Genomic DNA, 12,952 nt, shown 5'->3' on the forward strand with positions numbered 1-12,952 from the left:
TTAATGCCTATTTATTTTTCATAAGCTACTTATAAACTCATACATGGACTGACAATGAAAGGGCATCAATAATGTTTTTATAAGTTAAGCAAATTATATTATATTGCCATTGATTTTAATTAAATTTAATAATATATGTATTTGCTGTGAAAAAAAAAAGAAGAGATTTTGCAATACAACAATTTGTTAAACATTAGTTCGGCTTATCATCACTAAATTTTGTTACGTAAAATACTTTAGCCTATTGTATTTGGAATTTCTAAGGCAAGTAATTTTTTAATTTTCTACGAATTTTCTTATATATGGCCATAACCACATTTCAGATTACGATTTTAGATTAAATTTTAGAATTTCTTTGGACAACAATAGTAATATCATAGTGTAATATAACATAATTGTAAATATAATTTTGTCTAATATGCAATAATAATAATTTTTTTTTTTAAGCTATCTTTTTCACAAAGGTGCACTAAATTGATTTCGAATACGCTGCCAACGTGATAAAATTACTTATATTAGTAATAAAATTCTATAAGTAATTTCAGTTTCGATAGTCCGTAAACACATATCTCGCTACATATGCACGAATAACCGGCACGAACGCAGAAAATGTAATCAATGGTAAATCATTATGTTCGTGATAGTTGGTAGCAATGAGATCTGAACAGCTGTTCTTTTACATAGTAAATAAAATAAAACTTAGTAGTTACATTATATTCGTGCTGATTTGTTGCTTTTGCACACGAATAATAAGAAATAGTAAGTATAAAATTTGAAAAATTTCGTACTTACTTGCATAAGAGTTGTAATACTTCGTAATGTCAATGTATATATCAGATATTTACGAATGTACTTTTTAAGATATAATATAATCAAAGCAGCTATAATGACTTTTTGTATATTATATTAGCTTACTTTCTGATTATTGTTACATAAATCTAATAATTAAGGTAGTTTATTTCGAATATTTTCGCAAACAAATTATTCTTATCATAAACTATTTTTTTTTATTTTTTTTTTTTTCTAATATATTTAAATGATATTTTGTTTTCACTAATTGTTGTATATCTTTTTGTAGAATTAATAGTAATTATTTTTAGGTTCGATTAGTTTTCAAAATTGACAATAGTAATATGGATAGACCAATTGCTGTCGATATTGTGATTATAGCCGGAAATTCTCACCATGAATTAGCCAATTTAATAGCCGAGTAAGATCCAATAATTATTAAATATTTTTATATTAAATTTATATAATTTTTTATTTTTATAATATGACTTTAAGCGCGCCGAATAAATGTTTATATCCTAAATATTCAATTTTGACAAAATGTAGAATCATAATTATCCAATGTTTGTTTTATCACAAATATATAAAGTTGTTATTTGTATGAATTTGTGCGCTTGCTGTTTAATATTGCATCTATGACTTTCAGAATTAAAAAATTAATATATTGTGTTATAAGTAAATGAACTGTCTACACTTACGTCAACTGTGAACATTAAGGAAAAAAAAGTTTCTTTATAAATTTATGTTTGTTAATTACTATTATTTAAAATGAATGAATCCCTATATTAGTTAAAGAAATTCTGTTATTTTTATGAATTATAGTGTACCTCATTTGTATTTTTAACAGTCGATTAGGAGTGAGAAATGGAGGATGCGCTGTGTACTATAAGACAAATCGAGAGACAATGGTTGAAATCGCAGATTCTGTTAGGGGCAAAGACATATTCATTATACAGACAGGCACCAAAGACGTAAACAATAATATAATGGAGTTACTGATAATGGCCTACGCATGTAAAACTTCTTCAGCCAAAAGTATCGTGGGTGTTATTCCTTATCTGCCATATTCAAAACAGTGTAAGATGCGTAAACGAGGCTGCATTGTTTCCAAACTCTTAGCTAAAATGATGTGCAAAAGTGGACTAACACATATAATTACAATGGATTTACATCAAAAAGAAATTCAAGGTTTCTTCGATTGCCCAGTCGATAATTTAAGAGCTAGTCCCTTCCTTCTTCAATACATTCAAGAATCGGTTAGTATGATAAAACAATATAAATACAGGCTTAAATACATTAATATTAATTTAATTGCACACAGTCCTATCTATCTTTACTATCTGCAATTGTTCTTACGCCTACACGTCTACTAAAGTCTTTTCTAAACTTTGATATACACACATCAATACGTAATCTATCTTTTTTTATAAGCAAGTACGTTTCATCGTTGTATCTAATAAAAACAAAAACAAATAAAAAAAAAAAAAAAAAAAAAAAAAAAAAAAATAATCAAACACTGAAATGTCTCGTGTTTTTTTACTTCTCTAGCTTCATTAGAAAGAAAAAAACGATTAACCAAAAATATTACAAACAATTGAGACAAGCCGTGAATATCACATGTTTCATGACGTTATTTTAATGACTTTAAGCGCTTTTTATATGTACACCTTACACGTTGGCACATTTTAGGTAAACGTATGAAAGGAAAGAAATATAAAGAAAAGTAATGAAGCACAATCCATCAAACTGAATTCTCGCTGTAAAAACGCTGCACACAAAAAGTAACGAAACAATCGTCTCAGATTCCAGATTATCGGAATTCGGTGATAGTAGCGAGAAATCCAGGAAGTGCGAAGAAGGCCACGAGCTACGCGGAACGTCTGCGCCTTGGCATTGCCGTCATTCACGGTGAGCAACGAGAGTCGGAGTCTGATATGAACGATGGCCGATACTCACCTCCGACCCTTTCGTCCTTGAGAACGATGCAGGTGGGAGTAGGGGTACCCGTGCACCCGGCTAAGGAGAAACCACCGATAAACGTGGTTGGAGACGTGGGTGGGCGCATAGCCATTATGGTCGACGATATGGTGGATGATGTACAGTCCTTCGTCGCCGCTGCCGAGGTACTCAAGGAGAGGGGTGCTTACAAGATTTACGTACTTGCAACGCACGGGCTCCTGAGCTCCGACGCGCCCCGACTTATCGAGGAGTCTCCCATCGACGAGGTGGGCTACGATTTACTTACGCAATACGATATTAGTCTTGTGCCATTGTGTCTTGCAATCGCTTTTTCGATATTCGAATCGAGCGTTAACGTAGAGCCTGCTAAGGCACGCGATAATCACGCGATAATCACGCGATAATCACGCGATTCACCCGAATTGTCTAAATTAAAATAAAAACATAGAGAGTCGAATAGCACGCGTACTGAATTCCAACATTAAATCAACTATGGGATCGAGTGCATTTCCTTTAGTATAGTATTTTCATCTTTAAAAGATACATTCGTTGATCATAATATAGTTCTTGGGGCGAAAGAGTAAATCATTATATTTATTTGAATTTTCTTTTTCTTTTCTTTTGTTTTTTTGGTTGTTGTTGTTGTTGTTGTTGTTGTTTTTTTTTTTTTTTGTTTTTTGTTTTTTGTTTTTTGTTTTTTGTTTTTGTTTTTGTTTTTGCCAATTAGCCGAGAGTTTGATCGTAATTAGGTTCGATTTGCCATTAATTTTCTCAGAACATAAATACGAAAAAATAAGCTTACACTTTATTTCAAACTCTAACGCAAAGTTTTAAAACGTATTTATGCACTTGTTTATAGAATCATATAATTAAATTCAACATAATTTTAATTCAATTATAATACCGATAATAATGATTTTAACTTTACACGCTCACGTTAAATAATAATCGATCGATCAATTTTAATTCAGTCCATTAAATTGTTTACGTATTTTCTTTTTGAAGGTCGTCGTTACTAATACAATACCACATGAATTACAAAAAATGCGGTGCCACAAAATAAAAACTGTAGATATCAGTATTCTGCTGGCAGAAGCTATTCGACGCATACACAATAAGGAATCAATGTCCTATCTATTCAAAAACGTAACTTTAGAGGACTGAGTGTTCTCAGAATTATTATCCAAGTCGATCGTCGGTACCTGTATACATATGTATATCACACAGCTCATCAATTCCTCCGCCATATCAAGATGAAAAAAAAAAAAAAAAAAAAAAAAAAAAAAAAAAAAATTTAATTTACACGTATATACGTATTATAACATTTATTATAGAAAACAATTTTCTTCTATAATTTTTTATATTTTTATATAGTCAAGATATATACAAGAGCCGTAACAGAGAAACGTCACTCAAGACGACATCCATTCCGTGGGGAAGCGGTTTTTCAATCATTGTGTATTAAAAGTTTATAACATTTTATTTTAAAAGAAATTTACTATACAATTTGTTTTCCATGCCATTGTAAAAAATAATAATTTTGATGTAAAATTATTTATTTTTATAGAAATTTTTTTAATTTGCTATAGAAAATTGAGCAATTTTGTTTTTATTATTTTATTCTATTATTATTTTATTATTTTATTATTATTTTATTATTCTATTATTATTTTATTCTATTATTATTTTATTATTATTTTATTATTATTTTATTATTTTATTATTATTTTATTATTATTATTATTATTATTATTATTATTATTATTATCATTGTAATATTAATCGCTCGTTTCATAAGTTGTAATGTTATATAGATGTATAGATCGCACGTGACGATTGAATGTAATTAAATAGTGATGATCACATTAAAATGAAACTAATGAAGATTTAACTATGCTTTATCAATTTATTTAGAACTTTAAAATAATATTTTAAATTATTGTAATTATAAAACGTCATTAAAATTATTTTAACGAAGATAGTGGCAATTTTACTAATTAATATAATATCTTAACAAAATAGAAAAATATCTTATAATTGTTCTATTTGACATTAGCAATTTATTATTTTTAATAATGATATACCGTACATGATCATGAAGAATTTTTTATAATTCCTTAGAAGTAGCACTTCTACATTTTTTCATTTTGCACCATTCGACATATTAATGTTCTACGTAATTATTCATTTTTCATTAATATATTTCAACGAATCAATATCCCAAATATCTTTAGTTTCTCGCATAATTTTAATTTTTATTACAAATAAAACAACAAAAACATAGATTTTAGTGTTATAAAATTGTATGATTATTTTATGTAAAATAAAAAACATACTCTTATTTAAAATATGCCGTTGAGATTCAAAGTTTAATCAAATGACTATATCCTATTAGCTATTAAACAGTTATTTCAATATATTATGTTTATGCCAATATTAACATTGCAAAAATAATGTTTATTATAATATTTTCTGTTTCCTTCTGCTATATTTAGATATTGATACAACATAGTGTTGCCATAGTGACATTGAGATTGTTTAATTACGAGACATTTTGAAATATAACCAGTAATACTATTGAAAATAGATATCATAATGTCTCAATTAATAGACATGCAGCATAGTAAAATTTGCTCATTTTTACAAACGGAAGACAAGCTTAAAAGAAAGAATGCACTACAAGAAATATTAAAAAATGTTCTGATGCCGCTTGAAACATTGGATGAAAAAAGTTCATTAGAATTGTGGGAAGTTTTGCATCGACCAGTGGTAAGAATTTTACATGACCAAGCAGAAGCTTGTAGAGACTTGGCATTAGACATTTTAAAAAAATTTTTACTATATCTGCCATGTTCTGACAAAAACATAATATATATTATACCCATTATGACTAAACGTTTGGGATCACAAGAGTTAATTGAACAATCTGAAGAAGTCAGATTAAAGTGCGTTATATTATTAAGAGCTATTGTATTTAAATATCAAAATAAAATGAAAGCTTATTTTGAAGATTATGTGACAATTTTAACAAGAACGGTTACCGATAAATATCCGGATGTTAAAAAAGAAAGCTGTTATTGCATATGTGATCTTGCCAAAGCAATACCGAGTGACTTTTACTCACGATCGGAGTCGTTTATTAAACCAATATTGATCAATATTTCTCATCAACATTATAAAATTCGAACGATTACTGTAGAAACATTGGGTGCAGTTTTACTTTATGGCAATAGTAAATTAATAGAATCTGTGTCAGGTCCATTAGCCGAACGATTATTCGACCAATCTGGAGCAGTTAGAACAGGTATATATGATCAAATTGAAATTATTAATGAAACTATAGTTGTAATTAAGCCTTTTCCTAAATAATTAATACAATAATCATAAAATTAATTTTAAATCGAACATTATCTTCTACATCTTCTCAATGTTCAATTAATTTTTTTAATGAATTTAATATATTTCTCTAGCTGTTATTGAAGTAGTTGGAAAATGGATGACCGACTTAAAAGATAGATATAGTTGGTGGTATAAATTATTGCCTCTCTTACTTACCGGAATAAATGACGTAGTTTCGGAAATTCGTGAAAAAGCAACAACATTATGGATGTCAGTTGGAGAACAATATATGAAAGAGAATGAATCTGATAAAAAATTTAAAGATAAAATGGATTTTCTTCCTGACGATTTACCACACTACCCACCTAATAGTAAATAATAATAATAATAATAATAATGCTTAAGATTTTCAAAATTGAATTCTAACATATCTTTGCAATTCAATGTCGCATTTTCTTTACAGTTAATCGACCAAATTTAGGATGTCGCACAATAGTCCAACAAAATTTATCCAAATTAATCACAGCAATTTCACGAGAATTAACCGATTGGATGGCGGATATTAAAGTTCGAGCAGCACAATTACTTTGCATTCTTGTATTAAACGTTGAACAGGATGTAACACAGCATATTCCAAAATTACTTTCTCCCATGATACGGTATTAAAAGTTTTAAGCGCTTATTCGCTTCATTATTATTATTAAATAATTCGTTGAAATTTGTTGTTTTAAGTGCTTGTAATGACGAGGATAAAAGGGTCGTAGAGAATATTGAAATGGCTGCAGAGTATATGGGATACTTTGTTCCTCCTAATATTTATTGTGACTTAGTTATACCTGCTATTGAAGAAAATCCTACACCTGGACATTTGAAGATTTTCGCTGCTATATTAAAAGGCAGTATGCAAGAAACGCTTGCTCCGGAATTATTAAGAATCGGCAATTTCTTACAAGAAAATTATATTTGTCAGAGTCGAAAATTTCTTTATCAAATAGAACTTTTAAATAGTTGTCGATCTCTTCTTAATGTTTGTAAAGAAGATTGTAATAAAATTGCCGATCAGCTGTTTACAGTAATTTTTACAACACTAGCAACTTCTACAGAATTGTTAATAAAAGAAATTGCAATTGAATTATTGGAGCTTCAAGCAAAACTTGAAAATTTTGAAAACTTAAATCAGCTCTTTTGTAAGCACATTAGAATTACTTTGAGTGCAATTCAATATAGCCCTGAATCTTGGATACTCCACTCTTATGAATTTTACATTTTTCAAGCTTGTTTAACTTATGCGAAAACTGCATCATACGAAAATTTAGATTTAATTCATCCCATTTTTAAAAATACCACCAACGTCGACGGCGATAAAAAAGTAAGAATGAAGCAATATATATTACTTTCGGAATATCTACAACAGTGGGATAAGCCACTTATAAACGACACTGCTTTTATCGATTTTGCAAATATGATTCTTGAAACGGTAATTATTCCTGGACTGACATGGGCAGCCGGCCGATCGGCAGAAGCAATTCGTACAGCTTCTGTTTGTTGCTTATGTGCACTTTTAAATAAAATAGTAGATAATTGTGAAGAAGATGAAAATAAAATGCATAAGCAAAAGAAATTTGTTATATCTGTTGAGCATTTTGGATGGTTATTTGAAAAAGTGAGACCAATTCTTATAAAATTAATGGAAGATGATGCATTCAAAACTAGATTATACTCCTTACAAGCTATGTGTCTTGTGATAAATATTGGCCAAGAAATGGGTTACATCAAAGAAGACCACATTCATCAAATTAGTCCAGAAATATTGACTCATCTAGAAGATTCTCACGATGAAGTGCGTCTTGCAGCTATCGAAGCACTTAGAGAAATATGGAGGGTCTTACCAAAAGACTACGATCTATCATTTAGTTATGTTCATATTGAATACGTTTATACAAAGACACTGACACATCTTGACGATCCTGCAGAAAAATTTCAAAAGCAAACATTAGGTAAACAATTTTTTCTCCATTAAATGGTAATGACAGATATTAACATTTATTCTAATTGCCTATTATAATTATAGATTGTTTAATAGAACTTATGAAGATTCATCCTGAATTATTAATCGAAAAAATTCAAAGCTCTCGATCAAATTTCATTAATCAGAAAGCCTTAGACCAATTAATAACGTCTGCTCAAAATTCTTTAAAAGAAAAGAGTTCTTAAAGTAAAACAATAAGAATAAAACTGTAAAATAATTTTTACTTTTTTTTTTTTTACATTAAATTAAATATTAAATATTTTTTAATTAGCAATAATTTATAATAACACATCATATCGGGTTGATGTTAAAAAATTTCATATTCTTAAATAAAGTTTAATTGTATTTAAGATTTTAGAAATTGTTATTTATTCCAATAGACGTATTTATTTATTTTTTGACATTAGATTCAATGGTATTTGAAGAGAATTAATTGAAGAGAATGTTGAAAAATCTATTAATAATCAGTGAAATTTTATATGAAATTTTGTAGTAACTATTTTTCTCTTAAATCTCATTAAAATGTGTTTCATAATTTTTATTTTTATATACACTTAAAAATGGTAATTTTTGGATGTATTGGACGTAACACGAATTTTTTTTACCCATAAATATAAAATAATGTGTATATTATTAAATTCAAGAATTCATTTTCACAACCATTAGTAATTAAAATTTTAATAAATCAAATTTATCACTATTATATGCAACCTGCATTTTTTAAGCCTATAGTTTTAAAGTGTGTGCATCGAAAACTAGAACATGCGCTGTAAATCAATATTTTTCTTCTACATAGCTATACATATATGGCTCTTGTGTATTTAAATCCAATTTAAATGAAATAAGAAAAATGTAGTGTAAGTAAATCGGAGCATAGCGAATGTAGATCACACGATTTCCAATCAAATACTAAAATAAACTGGTAAAGTGTACAAGATAATGCACGCGCAAGAGAGAAATTCAGGGGCTGAGTGCAACGACCGATTTCGAATTTTCAAAAATATACTCGCCCATAACCGTCAGCGAAGTGTGCAAAAGTGCCCGGCACTCACACTATATACTCGGCGCCATTTTGTTCGTGGCTTTCTGTTCTGCCGTGGGTCGCGCGGCGGGGCTCTATAAAATAATAAAATAAAAAAAGTTGCCGCGATAGATTACCGCCCGTGTGTGCATTGGACTGTGGAATTAAATATATAATACTACGGGCACTACTAGAAACAATTGCAACCTCGAAGCAGCATTAATATTGCCAAGATAATTTCGTCGTTTCGATTACAGAAGGTTGTCAGGTCGAGACGAAATTCAGCCGAACGTAAGTGTATAACTACACGCGCACATTTGAATATACACACGCGCGTACACATGCATGTATCATTCGTAAATTTTTTCCGTTTACATTATTTACTTTTTACATATTCGTTCATGCGCACGCGCATGCATTCGTAAATATATATGTAAATACATGTGTGCGTCCGTGCGTGCGTGCGTGCGTGCGTGCGTGCGCGCGCGCGCGCGCGTGTGTGTGCGTATATGCATGCGCGCACATTAGACTTTACACACACGTTCGTGTTATATTGTTATACCGCCACTGAAAAGCCGATTTTGGAGCGAAGAGAAAAGAAACGCACGTGAAGCTCACTCGCACTGTCATCTTTCCGAATACGTACGCACAATGCACTATGGATATTTTTCGTGATTTGCTTAACAATGGTTTTAGTATAAGTTAGCTAATAATATAAAAAACATATGAGCGCGTATCGCGAATTAATGATGTGCCATAGTGTGATGTCCTTGCACATTGCTAAAACACTTTGTAGTCAATCACTTTTGTGCCTAAGCTTCAAGAAAACTTTTGTCGCCCGTTTCTTTTTTGGTTTCAACGAGAATAACACCCCCTGGAGAGAGAGTGAGAGAAAGAAAGAGAGAGAGAGAGAGAGAGAGAGAGTGAATGAGTGAGTGAGTTAGCTAGACAGCGAAGAGAGAGAGAGAGAGAGAGAGAGAGAGAGAGAGAGAGTCAGAGAATCCGAATGTGTGTGTGAGAAATAGAAAGAAGCCTTGTTATTTTTCCTTTTCGACTCGTAAAGATATTAATATACTGTTCGAGACAATTCTAAAATCTTGCTCGTACCGATAATTACTAAAAAAATATTTTTATTCGTCCTTTAATTTTTGTATGTTTATATAATTATGCCAGTAGTTGATATTTTAATAATTTTGCGAATTCCTCTTTGCCTTAATTATTTAAAAATGTTTACTATTCTAATTAACAGATAAAATATGTCTGAGCCAATATTGGATCATATAGATTCAGTGGATGAAGAGTTGGAAGTTGAATCTAATTACAAACCACCACCAGAAAAAACGATTGAACAAATTCTAGAGGCTGACAAGGAAGATGAGAGTCTAAAAAAATATAAAGAAACTCTTTTGGGTGAAGCTAAAGCTGGTGGAGTAATTGTTGGTAAGTCAATTAATGAATTAAAAAAGCTCATAAGAATAATGTTGGTTTTGTACATGATAAAATTATATTTAAATATGTTTAAAAAGGGAACTATAAGAAAATGACAGTTCAGTACTAAAATTATATTTATTTTAGCTCTCAAAATAAATATATTTTTTTGTATAATTTGAATTATAGTGATCATTATTTTCAATATTATTTCTAATATATATATATATATATATATATATATATATATTTATTTATTCTGTAAAAAAATATAGTAAAATTAACTAATAGAACCTAAAAGCTCAAGAACTTTACAAATATAACTTTAGAATTTTAAATTAATGCTCATGCGTCATATCTTACAATTACTACGATTATAATTATATTTTTCCTTTTATAATAATTTCTATAATAACATTAGAATTACAATTGATGTAATTTTTTTTTTTTTTTTAAGACACCCCTATTGAAGTGAGTGGTTTAATTGTTTTAGATCCCAATGATCCCAGGAAAGTTATAGTTAAAAAGTTAGCATTGTGTGTAACAGATCGACCTGATATGGAGTTAGACTTAACGGGTGATTTGACACAATTAAAGAAACAAACATTTGTTATTAAAGAAGGAGTTAGTTACAAAATTCGAATTGATTTTGTTGTGCAACGAGAAATTGTTCATGGCTTGAAATATCTGCAAAAGACCTATCGTCTAGGTGTACCTGGTAAAGACTTGCTTTTACTATTAATTTTACATAAATTTTTAACAAAAAATAATTGCAAATTTACTTACAATTTTATGTAGAAATTGTATATCTTAAAAATATTTTATAAAATTATAATAACTACTTTCTCTAGCAAATCGTGTTAATTTAAAATTTGATTAAAATTCTTAATCAAATTGAATAAATATTTTAATCTTATAAGTAAAATGCTAAATAATAAATGAAGTAATTTCTTTTGAAAAAATTTTATGCATACTTATTATATTTATCTAATACTTATGCTTTCCTTACTTCATAATTGCTTTCATGGAAACTTTACTACTTAAGAAGTGACAGGTAATATTTTTTATCAATACAAACAAAAAAAATATGTCATCTATTTCTACACAGATTTTGCATCTATTTGTAATAAACCACATAATCTTATTCTTTATATTATTTTATATACTAGTCCTTTGTATATTTATATCTTTCATTTTAAAACATCTATCGATCGAATTATTTTAGTTTTTAATCTATTATGTTTAATTGATAAAGGATTTACTCAACAAAATTTACGAATTTACCTGGAAACATTCTAATGTTCAATTTATTTTCTCAGTTGATAAAATGACGCACATGGTTGGTTCATATCCGCCTAAAACAGAGATTCAATCATATACAACTTCGGCCGAAGATGCACCGTCCGGTGTGATGGCACGAGGCTCTTACACCGTCAATTCTTTATTTACCGACGATGACAGAAATGAGCATTTAAAGTGGGAATGGTCATTCGACATCAAAAAAGATTGGCGAGAATAAAACTAAGACGGTTTTGTCACATGAAAATGAATCAGTACAACGACGGAACTCGTTGCCTTCGTTTCGACCAACGATTAAAGATGACAGTTAAGAGGGTAGGGTACAGTGAAGAGGTTAAAATGATAATTTTGCTTTATTAAAAAAAAAATTTAAGTAAAGCAATTGCACCAGCATTTTATGTATTAAATACTATAACACGAATTGTTAGACATGCTTGTATTTAAATAATACTTTTTCGATTGTGCAATAATTAAACGAGATAATATTTTCTTATGCAACCAACTAAACTAAATTTTGAATTTCGGAAAAAATAAAATAAATATGAGAAAATGTAAGTTATGATATTTCGTATTTGTTCAATATTTCAAATTCAGCTAATTATTTAATTTTGTGTTACTATTTTTTACAACAATTAAAACTAATTAATCATTATCTACTATATGTTATAAGAAGAAGAATATTTCAGAAATGTAATGATTAAAACATATTGCTTTAAGAAAATTTTAAAATTTTAATTGAACTCAATTTGATAGAGAATTTGAGCTTGAATTTTTTTCCTTACAATTTTAAATAATAATATATTTTAAGAATGGGAAATTTTTATATTTTATGTACAAAATTAAAATTCATAATAAAACAAAATGAATTTAAATGTTATTCGCAATTGAGCTGTACCCTAAACCCTTAAGGATAGATAAATTCATATATGCCAAACATATTTAATGAATTTTAATTGCCTTTGCAATTTTGCAATTAGCAATGTATCTAGTAAAACCATAAGATTTTATTATTATTGTCGTTAAGCAATAAGGGCGCTAATTACTTTTATTAGTACTTTGTTCTTGCTTTCTGCTATATTATTACTTTG

General features: G+C 28.9%; 3 protein-coding genes across 7 annotated transcripts; all 3 read left to right on the plus strand.

The window, feature by feature from the left end:
* Nucleotides 1-471: 471 nt before the first annotated feature.
* Nucleotides 472-4,021, plus strand: LOC105361361 (phosphoribosyl pyrophosphate synthase-associated protein 2). Its single transcript, XM_011498511.1, has 5 exons — nucleotides 472-683; nucleotides 1,101-1,210; nucleotides 1,637-2,045; nucleotides 2,592-3,014; nucleotides 3,754-4,021. The coding sequence occupies exons 1-5, from the start codon at nucleotides 654-656 to the stop codon at nucleotides 3,910-3,912; spliced, it is 1,131 nt and encodes a 376-aa protein (XP_011496813.1). The 5' UTR covers nucleotides 472-653; the 3' UTR covers nucleotides 3,913-4,021.
* A 1,245-nt stretch (nucleotides 4,022-5,266) lies between these two features.
* On the plus strand, nucleotides 5,267-8,301 carry LOC105361363 (Dynein axonemal assembly factor 5). The gene is made up of 5 exons (XM_011498517.1): nucleotides 5,267-6,052; nucleotides 6,219-6,458; nucleotides 6,551-6,746; nucleotides 6,820-8,084; nucleotides 8,159-8,301. Exons 1-5 carry the CDS (start codon nucleotides 5,344-5,346, stop codon nucleotides 8,299-8,301), a joined length of 2,553 nt encoding a protein of 850 aa, XP_011496819.1. The 5' UTR covers nucleotides 5,267-5,343.
* Nucleotides 8,302-8,967: 666 nt separating this feature from the next.
* On the plus strand, nucleotides 8,968-12,265 carry LOC105361362 (rho GDP-dissociation inhibitor). 5 transcript variants are annotated; one of them, XM_011498512.1, is made up of 5 exons: nucleotides 8,968-9,428; nucleotides 10,387-10,577; nucleotides 11,059-11,283; nucleotides 11,611-11,619; nucleotides 11,885-12,265. In XM_011498512.1, exons 2-5 carry the CDS (start codon nucleotides 10,394-10,396, stop codon nucleotides 12,082-12,084), a joined length of 618 nt encoding a protein of 205 aa, XP_011496814.1. In that variant the 5' UTR covers nucleotides 8,968-9,428; nucleotides 10,387-10,393; the 3' UTR covers nucleotides 12,085-12,265. The 5 variants fall into 5 exon arrangements, with proteins under 5 accessions (XP_011496814.1, XP_011496818.1, XP_011496815.1 ...); XM_011498513.1 differs by lacking the exon at nucleotides 8,968-9,428 and adding an exon at nucleotides 9,607-9,779; XM_011498515.1 differs by lacking the exon at nucleotides 8,968-9,428 and adding an exon at nucleotides 10,037-10,060.
* The last annotated feature ends 687 nt before the right edge of the window (nucleotides 12,266-12,952 follow it).

Source organism: Ceratosolen solmsi, unplaced genomic scaffold (assembly GCF_000503995.2).
Source record: "Ceratosolen solmsi marchali unplaced genomic scaffold, CerSol_1.0 scaffold30, whole genome shotgun sequence".
Classification (NCBI taxonomy): domain Eukaryota; kingdom Metazoa; phylum Arthropoda; class Insecta; order Hymenoptera; family Agaonidae; genus Ceratosolen; species Ceratosolen solmsi.